At 27.3% G+C, this 13,021-nt stretch overlaps 1 protein-coding gene across 3 annotated transcripts in view; it reads right to left on the bottom strand.

The window, feature by feature from the left end:
- Positions 1-4,763: 4,763 nt before the first annotated feature.
- Positions 4,764-13,021, bottom strand: part of LOC132939398 (uncharacterized) — a 29,146-nt gene continuing 20,888 nt past the window's right edge. For 2 of the 3 annotated variants that reach the window (XM_061006540.1, XM_061006539.1), the window contains 4 exons: positions 12,500-12,556; positions 12,279-12,343; positions 12,196-12,211; positions 4,764-5,041 (listed from right to left, as the gene is read on the bottom strand). In XM_061006540.1, coding sequence (XP_060862523.1) covers positions 12,285-12,343; positions 12,500-12,556 — 116 coding nt within the window. In that variant the 3' untranslated portion in view covers positions 4,764-5,041; positions 12,196-12,211; positions 12,279-12,284. Of the gene's footprint in view, positions 5,042-10,009; positions 12,212-12,278; positions 12,344-12,499; positions 12,557-13,021 lie in introns of those variants that run through there. The other variant, XM_061006538.1, reaches the window with a different exon arrangement.

The raw sequence follows: 13,021 nt of genomic DNA on the forward strand, positions 1-13,021 counted from the left end.
TTTTATATAACTATCTAATGTAATATTACTTGCAATTACTTTGAAAATATTTAACAGTATAATATAATAATAATTGCATTTTCGCCATGTTTACTTTTGCATACTAATTAATTACTCAGGTGATAAACAAAATAAACAATGATTTACCTATGGAGTTTATAACGTATAGTGAATTATCGATGCATGTATGAGTTGTAACTGAATTAACAACTTATCATGAACATAGCTTAATGCTTATTTTATTTTTCAAAACAGAATATTTTTTGTTGTTTATTTCATACAAAAAAAGTTGAAATTCGAGCGAGTATAGTTAAAAGAATTTAAAGTTTACATAGGTGGAATGAAGAGGCATTGTGGTACCTCTATCTATATAATATTACCATGCTCTTCAGGAGTTTCACATACCAACCCCAGTTGAAAAATATAGATATTTTCACAATTTTTTTTTACGATAACGTTTATAGAGTAGATTTTAGTATAGTTTAAATTTTAAAAATTCCAAATATTAGTTTTTTGTTAGAAATTCATAAAACTTTTTTATTCGAAGAGGGAGTATAATAATTGTAGTCTTTTTACTGGGAAATTAAAATTAAAATAAAAAAGTGGGTAAGTGGGTGTCGTTCTGCCGTACAGTAGGTTACAAGTGGGTCACTGTAGTGAATTGTGTTATATTTGAATTCAATGATATAATATAACCATTGTATACGAAAAACGAATCTGAGGAGAGACGGTTGGTTAGCCTAGTTTAATTCTAAATGTTATTACTTATTAATTAAAGTTATTATATAAATTGATGTGAACTATTATAGTTATTTACTGTAATGAATATAATTTGATATCTTAATTTAATTGTATGTATAATATTATAATGTATATGATCTTTAAATTTAAATGTCGTTCGACAAGAGAGTATAATTAAATATGATATATATATTGTATGTATATACAACTCTAAAACAAATATTCGTAGGTACATGACATTTCGACTGAATGTTTATATTAGCATTTTGTATTCACCATAACATTTTTCAAATATTTTGACTTATTTTGAGCTGTTTACGGACATTTTCAGTTTCCATTTTTCTATAAATATCAATAAAATTTTTGTTGGCTAAAAAAGCTTGAAAATTTAATAGAAGGCTCCTAGGTTATTTTTTCAAAGGCAGATGAAAAAAATTAAAAATCCTTAGTCGCAGTTTTTTATTTATAAGCATTTAAATAGTTCAAATCTTGAGAAAATACGGAAAAATCACGAAAATTAGCAAGTTATTTTGAGTTGAGAATTCATAACAATTTTTCTTTTTAAATCTAAGATTTGAAAATGTAATACAAGATTATCCATAAGTTTGTCTACCTTTCTCAAAAAAAAAAAATGTCTACACGAAAGTCAAATTAAATGTTTATGAGCGTTTGAAATTCATATTTTTACAACATTTGATATTCACTCGATTTCTCATGTAACGATTTTGCTATTTTGTTGTTATTCAAAAACGAATAACTGTAGATACATCTACATACAAATTTTACTGAATGTTTATATTTTCGTTTTCTATACACCGTAAGGTTTTGAAAATATTTGGTTTTTTTTTTTAGCTGTTTACGGACATTGTCAGTTTTCAATTTTTTTAGTTTTTTTTTTCTATTAATATCAATACAATTTTATTTATTGGGTAAAAAATCGTGAAAATTTAATTTTCCTGATATATTGTTACATTAGCAGTTGAAAAATATTGAAAATACCATAGGCACAATTTTTTTTTTATAAGCATTTAAAGTTTATTTTATTTTAACTTCTTAACTTAACTAGTTACTTTTGGTTTTTCATTAACTACTTAACTGTTAACTTACTAAATTTATTTTTTAATTAACGTGAAATGTACGAGTTAATTTTTCATTTAAAGAAGTAAATTAGGTTAATTTATATTGTTTTAATTTAATTATATTTCACTATTTCAGTCTATTTCTTTTTCATGTCAAAAAATATGTATCGTAAATTGTTTAAAGTCAAAAATGTATATCATTCGAATCTAACTTAGATGGAAATAGTATAAACACTATAGTCTATAATTTAGTTTTGGGTTGGAAAAACATTAAGTACGCTAGCGTTGTATAAACAAATTAACTTTTTTTTAACTTAATAAAAAGTTAACAAAAATTGTGTATTAACTTTTAACTTTTTGTTATTGGTGCATATTAACTTAACTTAACTGAGTTAAAAAAAAATCATTAACTTGCCCAGCCTGATTATAACGTTATATTTGACAAAAAAAAACGATTGAAATTTGTAAACGTAATTATAACGGATAACGATAATCAAAATTAATTGAATACCGAAAAACAAAACATAACGATTAACAAAATATACCTATTATATATCATTAAACAAAACATAACGCTAAACGTAATTTATAGAATATCATTGATTGAAAACTAACGCAAAACGAAATAATTTAAAATCCATTTATTTAAAAGGTCTATTGGTTTCGTAGAAATATTTATTTCATGCAACAAATCTAAGAATTGATTATATTATACTCCGTATCCAGGCAATTGCCTACCCGCATTAGTTATTATCCTCCAGCACAAGCTTTGCTTTTAGGGGGTGCTGCAATATAATGTATCCTATGGTATTTTATATCAATCTTTTTTGTCTTATTTATGTTGTTGTTGCAATAAAATTCATAATTATTATTATTAATACTATGTTTCTGACTAGTTTTTTTTTATATAACTATCTAATGTAATATTACTTGCAATTACTTTGAAAATATTTAACAGTATAATATAATAATAATTGCATTTTCGCCATGTTTACTTTTGCATACTAATTAATTACTCAGGTGATAAACAAAATAAACAATGATTTACCTATGGAGTTTATAACGTATAGTGAATTATCGATGCATGTATGAGTTGTAACTGAATTAACAACTTATCATGAACATAGCTTAATGCTTATTTTATTTTTCAAAACAGAATATTTTTTGTTGTTTATTTCATACAAAAAAAGTTGAAATTCGAGCGAGTATAGTTAAAAGAATTTAAAGTTTACATAGGTGGAATGAAGAGGCATTGTGGTACCTCTATCTATATAATATTACCATGCTCTTCAGGAGTTTCACATACCAACCCCAGTTGAAAAATATAGATATTTTCACAATTTTTTTTTACGATAACGTTTATAGAGTAGATTTTAGTATAGTTTAAATTTTAAAAATTCCAAATATTAGTTTTTTGTTAGAAATTCATAAAACTTTTTTATTCGAAGAGGGAGTATAATAATTGTAGTCTTTTTACTGGGAAATTAAAATTAAAATAAAAAAGTGGGTAAGTGGGTGTCGTTCTGCCGTACAGTAGGTTACAAGTGGGTCACTGTAGTGAATTGTGTTATATTTGAATTCAATGATATAATATAACCATTGTATACGAAAAACGAATCTGAGGAGAGACGGTTGGTTAGCCTAGTTTAATTCTAAATGTTATTACTTATTAATTAAAGTTATTATATAAATTGATGTGAACTATTATAGTTATTTACTGTAATGAATATAATTTGATATCTTAATTTAATTGTATGTATAATATTATAATGTATATGATCTTTAAATTTAAATGTCGTTCGACAAGAGAGTATAATTACATATCAATCAATCATCATCCCGAGACAGTGATACTCACAACAATCATACGATGTGGCACGTCGGCGCAGTACACTGCTCCAATCAACACACATGACGACATCAACGCCGCCCACAGTGAAACTACGTGCTGCCGCACAGTTTTTCTTTATCTGAAATTAATCTTTCTCTACGAAGTTAACTTAACTATTGCGTTTGTTCTAACACCAGGTATGAGTTCACTTTTGATATATTCACTCTACTATCCTACCGTGACAATACTGTTATTTCAATTCTTTATAAACCCAACGACCCTTCAATAATATTAAGCTATGTAGAGAAGGCATCCTACATCCATAACCAAACGCTACGTACAATAATTGGGACTTTCTTATTATTAACTCGTTTATTCGCAAAGTTTATACATTTTACTATTTTACCACAATTGATCAATAGATAACTATCTCGATCAACAGTAGTATTTAACATAAAATTACTAAAATTCAAACGATGATATTAAGGAACCATTATATCCTTGAGGAAAGGACCCTTAAAATGCAATTGTTTAAACACGAAGTTATCTTTATTCAAAACAAGTGTTTTAGTTTTTTTTTTTGAAAATTGCACTGTTCCTCTTATCTATGGATAAACGGCTGTAATGGTTTTTCGTATTTTTGAAGTTCAGATTTTAATACTTTCATGTCATTTTCAAAAGGGTAACAGTACACTGATCTATAGGCCGAAATTATGATAGTCAGTAATAATATGAAGAAGTCCGTGAACATTTTGTGATAAATTGTAATTTCCATAAATCTGATCAAATGTCATCATAAAATATTCAATTAATCGTTGAGCATACTCGGTAAGAACACTTTTGTTTGGACTTATTAAAAATATCATGGCTGCTTTTAGGAACATAAAATTAACATAGCAATCATGAGATAAAATATTCTTTAGAACAAAAGGCCCTAGATAACACAAAAACAACTACTGAACCTCGTTCGTTTAATTAATTAATATACTCATTTCTCATACTATAGTTACAGAATTAAACTAGTGTAATATTTAATTGTGTATGCCCATGAGACATCAAGCATGAATTGTGACATTTAAAGTAAAAAAAAAAAATAAAGAAGAGAGCAATTTTATTACGTGTGTGGTTTTATTATACTTTATCATTTTAAACAATATGAATAATTTTAATATGATATACGTACATCTAGAAAATCATAAAATTTCCTTAATAATTGAAGTGTATTCTTTTTCATTGCAACTTAAGTAATTAGTATTTAATATAATATAAGTAATTATAAGTGCATTTTGATATGTAAATAGTAAAGTTATATATTATAATAAGATAACTTATTTAATATTATATCCTGTCAAAATAATTCCATTGTGCCCTATGGAGGTAGTAAATTGATCTAAAAATAAAAGAAAAACAGTTTGGTTTAATTAAACTTTTTTTATTTTGATTGAATACATTATATACTGATTAATAGTTTATTGTATATGTATAATAGGTACTATATTATGTATGATAGGTGTGCGATAGCATGTACTAAAACCAGGTTTTTTTCGGTTGAATAAAATACACAACTAATTTAATACTTGGGATCTGCGACTTTTTCTATGTATTTAATGTTTTTTATTAAAAATATAAAATTCTTAAATAATGAAATGTAACTAATTATTTTTCAAGATTTATGATTTTTCATATATTATGTTTAATTTATTATTTTTTTAATGTGTATATTTTCTATCTAACATTACCAATGTTGCAATATATTATGTATATATATATATAACTTACAAGGTACTGTAAAACCCAACAAGAATACACAATTTAAATCAATTTTATTTAAATACGTCGGTCTAATCATAAAAATTGGGAAATGTACAGTCAAACAGTACAGATAACATTGAAGCAATACTCTATTCCAAATAATTTTGAAAATACTGCGCAGTACAGGAAGTTATCCAGATAATTATTTTTTTATCTTTTATCTTATCTAGATAAATAAATATAAGTTATCTAAGTATTTATTTTAGCTAAAAATTTAACTAATCTAGATAAATTTACAAGATAAATTCTTTGACGAAAATTAGCTAGATCTGTTTGAAAATGTTTCATTTTTATTCTTATTATCTGAGGCACAACTTGTACGTAAAATAACATCTAGGGCTAATAATATATGACATTATTCTGAAAAGACTATAAATTATTTCTATTAGATACTTATTACTTATTACTTATTAATATCCTGTAATCGGTTAATAATATATAATATGTACGGGCCGGAGTATATAATAATAATATACGAGTCCGGACACCAAACTCCCTTTTTTTACGCCACTAACACCTAGGTCTTTAAAATATAGCATGGAGGACTAGCTGGTGTGTAGTGTTGTAATAGCTCGAACAGTAGTGGTGGGATCGCCTAGCAAATACTGTCGGGCGTCGGCTATGTAGTGCTTGTTGTGTATTATGTGTATTTGTGTATTAATATGTGTATGTATGTGGGTGTGTGTACAATAAAACAAATAATAATAAAATGGTAACACGGTTTCTGGTAATTAAGTTGCTGTATAATACGCAAATTGAAATAATAGCAGTACAAATTATGTATTAAAACTCACCGTAACACAAATGTATAAAAATTATATAATAATAATAATAAATGACCGGCCCTTATGGCCAACCGAAATAATAATAATATATTGACGCAGCTATTTGAGCTGAAGCTCGTATAAAATAATATGCGGCCCTTCTGGCCAACAAATTAATAATAATAAAAAATATCTATAGACCTTTTGGCCCAACAATTAAATGTGTATTATTATACAAATAATAATAAATATAATGATAAAACTCACAGTTTGTGGAGCGCAGACTAGCTAGCTGGTCCTGTGCTATAGTAGGAGTACAATACACGTAAATGATAGTAAAATAATAGTGTAATGATTGCCCTAATGGCTCACAATAATAAAGGTATGGTCATGGGCGGATAGGCCAATTTTGGCCTATCGGGAAATTTTACACATGAAAAAAAAATTCGCTCGCAAGTACATTACTATATGAATTTTATTAAGTACCACATCAAAATAAAGCATAACACATAACCAACAATGTATAACAAAATAGTTTTTTGCTATTTAATCAAATTTAGTTATTCATTTTAAAATTGTAACATTCTACCAAATACTGGGCTCATAGCTCCTAATTTATTTATGATGTCTTCGGATTCAATTTTGTTGAGAATATCTTTCTCTACATTCATTAGCAACATATTCTCTAATACATTCTGATCTATTGTATTTCTTAAATAATTTTTTACAAATTGTAGTAAACCGACGACAGTTTACTATTATTTTTATTATTCAACTATTTGTCACTTCACCATAAATTAAACCTCGTACCACGCCTGGTTGTTGTTGCAAGTCTCCAGATTCTGAGAATCACAAATAATCCGGTACCTATCCAACTCAAGGATTTGGCAACAACATTCACACCTGCGTCGGTACTCGTTACTCCTTCGCCGGTGCTCTTCCGATCCACCTCCTAAGTCGATACCGTGTACCTAATCGTTAAGGGAGACTTGGTATATATACGAGTCTCCATCCATAGCAGAATTAGAATTAGTCCCATAGCCTACATGTAGTACTTACCTGGTCGTAGAGTCCGCGCACTCTACACCGCCGCCAGACTAAGTACATTCCCAGTAATCTTACGTAGACTTAACTAGTTCTCGGGCAGTAACTTAACGTGCTGTCCACAAATTTTTATAACATTTATTGTAACAAATTACTTTATCTTATTAAATAAACTATTATAACTAATTGTTGAAACCTGTGACTTGAACCTCTGTCAATACAAATCCTACCACATACAGCAACGTCGTCACAACTCAAAAATATAAGCGTTAGTGAGGGATCACTACGAAATTTTAATTTCGAAAATGTACGTTCACATTCTACTTGTGTGATGGATAAAGTAAGCATAAATTGATATGCAAAATGGAGGCCACGATATGTATTTGCGTATAAATTATATTTCACCAACACTTCATAACAGCAGGTTACACAATACTTGGTACTGGCACTATGCACACATACTATAATATCATCATCACTCTTGAGTCCTAGAACAAAACATAAAATAAAATATAACATAATTACTGATGATTTTATTTTTTAATATTTATGTAAAAATAAATATAGATTACCATTTTCTGAATCATCACCATCATCAGTAACTTGATTATTTAGTTCATAATACACACAATCAATGGTTTTTTTCAATTCTCTCCAATTAGATGTAAAGTCAACATATTCTTTTCTAAGATCATCGTAAGTTATGTCCGGAATAAAATTTCTGATTTTTTCATATACTTTTATTAAAGCATTTGTTGGAAGTGGTAAATCTGGTTGAAAATTGTTTGGGTCGAGACAAGAAAAATCGGCACATAGTTGTTCATGTTTTTCAAATCTTGATGAAATACTTTCAATAACAGTATCAAATACTTGGTTATAAACATTGATTTCAAATGCACGTAATGGATCTGTAATAGGATCATCTATTGATTCATAGTCAGTAAATTGTTTTTTTTTTCTTACTCTAATATGAGGTAACTCATTTAGAATTTCTAAAGTATTATTCTCCATTTCATCAAATTTTTTATTGGTATATTCAACAAAAGTATTGGCTGCTTATTTTATACATTGAAATTGGCGCAGTCTTGTAAATCATTCAAAGTTTGTTTCACCATTTGATAAGCTGCAATTATATTAACTCCATGCCCTTGTAAATATTTTGATAGAGGAGTGGTTTTTTTAAAAATTTGCAAGTACATTTGGGCAGTTAAAATAGTTTTATATTTTAACAAACCTTCTTTTAAATTTATTGCCTTGAATCGAATATCTGGAGTTATACCTAAATTGTTTTCAATTTCATCTAATATAGTTATGAGATCAACATACAATCCATTTTCGGGTTCATTAAATTGTCCAAAAACCTTTGTCCATGCTGCATCTTTGGACCACCATCTTGTTTCACCGATTGTACATATTTTTTTTTTGGAATTTTTGGTTGTCCATATGTTCATACGTTTATATACCTAATGTATATGAGATATAAGATTATAATATTTTATTTGATATTTCAAATTATTTCTATCGTAGGTAATTGCATTTTATTAAAGGACCCATTACCGAAATACGAAGGGGGGCCCACCGGGAAATTTCCCGGTTTCCCGGTAGGCCTATCCGCCCATGGGTATGGTTGTGCCGATACGGCGACATATACTCGACAATTAACGCACATACAATAAAAAATAATAAATGAGAATTGCCCTTATGGCTCACAATAATAAAGAAAAAAAATAATAAAATTAATACGTATATAATAAAAATAGTTGACACACGTCGGTGTTCTCGGTAAGACGTACAAAACCGGACAGATTCACGGCGGCCGTGCTAAATAATATTTGCATAGACGGCGCGGCGGCGTGCGATAACGTTTAATCTACATATTATATAACTCACAAAACACATTCAATACGAAAATAAAACAATACAAATAAGGTGGTATGTGTGTGTAAGGCCAGCTGTCTTCAATGACCAGTGATAATATTAACTATATAAAAATAATATTGTTGTTATGTTGCGGCGGCAACATAATATAATATACTATTTAATTTATGTAATTAGCCTATAATAGTATATTACTGTCGCAAAAAATATGTCAAATTCCCAGAATTTTATAAATATTTTTAAACTATAATTAAAATACGAATAATAGAACAGATGGCAAGTTATAACCACCGCCGTCCCAAACAAAATTCCATAGAATATAATATTATTCATTGAAAAATAAAGATTAACCAGATGTTTATTCTTTCAGTATTTGCAATGCGTCTGAAATTAATGACAATATTGATAAGTCTGACGAGCAATAAATGAGATGCTATTTATATATTTCGTGTTTTATGATTTATATTATAAATCTATGGACTATAGACCAGGCAAAGAAGAAAAAATAGCGGAAAAAAGGCCAACCAAGATTTTTTTTTTTAAAGTTTTAATAAAATATGCCCTATAGGCTATAATATACTAAAAGTCCCCATTGAAAGGACTGGAGCTTTTTTTTTATAAGCTCATGAAAGTTTAACTATAAACCAATTTTAATTGCACATGACGTATAATAATAATAAACATTATTTCATATACACAAATACACAATACTCGTAAATATCTTTTCAATGTTGTTAATTAATACGTGACACGAAAAGTGGCCAGTGACCCACCATCCTCCCGGAAAGAACAGTCGTTATCCATGGGTTCTCTTGTGTGTGTATTATTTTGTGTACTTACATGACGGTATATATATTTTTTAAATTAGTTCTTTTAATTTTAATTTCTAAAATTATCTGTTATTAAATATTTAGATAATTATCTAGATAAAATATTTTTATTTTTTATCTTTTAGATTCTGAGCGAAGCGATGAATGTATTGATTTTACAATGATGTGTGTTTTTTTTTTATTTTATTTTTATTTTTTTATTTTTGTGTCTGTCATCAACTTTTAGGACATTAAAAGTGCTTGGATTTTCTTCAACAGTAACTTTTCTGATAGGAAAGTGAGTCTAGTTGATACTTTGGGGGGTCAAAAGAAAATTTCCCAGTAGTTTTCAAAAGGGACGTGAAAAACAAAAGAAAAATTTAGGAAAAACGTGAATTTTTACGCAAAATCTTTTTTCAAGAAAATCGGTTTTGGTTTTTGGTGTAACTATAAAACAAATGCCTGTAGAGAGATGAAATTTTGACTGAATGTTTATAATTGCATTTCCTATTCACCATAACATTTTTCAAATATTTTGACTTATTTTGAGCTGTTTACGGACATTGTCAATTTCCATTTTTTTTAGATTTTTTTCTATAAATATCAATAAAATTTTATCTGTTGAGTAAAAAAGCTTGAAAATTTAATAGAAGGCTCCTAGGTTATTGTTTCAAAGGTAGATGAAAAAAATTAAAAATTCTTAGTCACAGTTCTCATTTATAAGCATTTAAAGTTCAAATTTTGACAAAATACGGAAAAATCACGAAAATTAGCAAGTTATTTTGAGTTGAGAATTCATAACAATTTTTCTTTTTAAATCTAAGATTTGAAAATGTAATATAAGATTACTCATAAGTTTTTCTACCTTTATCAAAAAAAAATGTCTACAAGAAACTTAAATTAAATTTTTATGAGCGTCTGAAATTTATATTTTTACCACTTTTGATATTCACTCGATTTCAAGTAACAATTTTCTTATTTTATTGTAATTAAAAAACGAATGACTGTAGATACTTGAAAATTTCACTGAATGTTTATATTAGCATTTTCTATACACCATAAAATGTTGAAAATATTTTGACTCTTTTTGAGCTGTTTACGGACATTGTCAGTTTTCAATTTTTTTAGTTTTTTTTTCTATAAATATCAATAAAATTTTATTTGTTGGGTAAAAAAGCGTGAAAATTTAATATAAGGCTCCTTATATATCGTCCTAATTGCAGTTGAGAAGTATTAAAAATACATAGGCACAATTTTTTTTTATAAGCATTTAAAGTTATAATGTTGACAACATTTATCAAATTTATAATTTATTAATTATTTTGTAGTTAAAAATGTATAAAATGTTTAACTTTATGGCTAAGGATTGAAAATTTAAAACAAGGCTCCACATAAATAGGTTATAATATATAAATTACCTTATTCACAATAATATCATCAAATATACTTATTTCATAGGCTCCTATTATAGGCAGACTGACCGTTTTCGCTCAGAATCGTTTTTCTTATACAATGATATTATATCATTGAATTCAAATTTAACACCATCCATTACAGTAACCCACTTGTAACCTACTGTACTGCAGAGCGACATCCACTTATCCACCTTTTTTGTTAGATGAATTTGATTTGTTTATCTTTTATCTGTATCTTAGTTAAAATTTAGAGTTGTTATCTTTATCTTTATCTAGATGATTTTTTTGTTATCTGTTCCTAACACTGACCGGAACGGTAGGACTGCTCTGATTAGCTGCAATATTCGGCCGCGCTGACAGCAGTCAACGAGACTGCACGTGTGCGAACCGTGACGAGCTTAAGTCGGGTATTTTTTTCCAAACTTCTTTGAAATAGAGTATTTTTATAAATATTCCATCAGTACAAAAAATATTATATTATAATTTAGTATTCAAATTCTATTCTTAATACCATTTCATTTAATAATTTCATTTTAAGCGCACTCGAAAACTATTCTCAAGTCGACATTATCTATTCGGACATCTCTAAAGCCTTTGACTAGGTAGATCATGTAGTTCTTATTTATTTTCTCTACTAAACAGGATTTGGAAAGTGCAAAAGGTAAAACGTGTAGGTATATAATTGCTTATTTCAAGAAACTGTACCTTTGGAAAATTACGTAAGTAAAATTAAATTAAAATAAAATACAATTGAACACAAGCTTAACATTTATCAACTTTTCGTTAAATATTATGTAATAATGTAATATATTGTTTACCTACCATGTTTTTAATAAACCTATAATAAAATACACAATTCATTTTTGTGATTTGTAAATATTTAATAGTATTCAAATGTTCCTTACTCAGAGTCATTTCTCTTCGCTGTATTCAATGCAAAATGATTCTGGTTCTTGAGGTGGATGATCATCTAAAAATATCAATATAATTAAATTAATTTTTTTATTTTAGTTGAATACAACAGCCATAGTACCGGTTCATAGTTTTAGAGCATACATATTAAAATATAGGTATTCTACATTACGTATAAAATTTATGGTTTGTAAATAGTTTAATAAGTAATTACCATGATGATCGTAAGGATTTTGTCCATGATATTTGAATGCATAAGTGCATAATGGATCTGAAATAATTTGAATTAAGTTCAATTAAGTGTTCATTGTTACTTTATTAGTCATACGTTTTATATTTACATTGATCACTAGACATACTAAAAAATATAACTACATGAATTATTGTAAACGTTTTAAAATTTAAGGTAAAAATATGGAAAATCAATACTATACATAATATGATAGTTATAGATACTAATAACTAGCAAGGATTTATTACATTTTCATGCAGTAGCTATTTGTTTTAGGTACTAATATGCCATATAATATAATGTATAATATTTACGACATAGGCTTATATTATAACACATATTATTTTTTTTTTTTTTATTATTATTGGTTAAGCATCAACTACATAGGTTATTAGCTTACAGGTGTTAATTTCTACATTAAATATTATATGTTATTGTACAATTCAATTTTTTTTTAAAATAAAATTATGCTATGGAAGTTTGAAAATGGACCAATTGCTTCGT

The sequence above is a fragment of the Metopolophium dirhodum genome, chromosome 2 (genome assembly GCF_019925205.1).
Source record: "Metopolophium dirhodum isolate CAU chromosome 2, ASM1992520v1, whole genome shotgun sequence".
In the NCBI taxonomy this organism is placed as follows: domain Eukaryota; kingdom Metazoa; phylum Arthropoda; class Insecta; order Hemiptera; family Aphididae; genus Metopolophium; species Metopolophium dirhodum.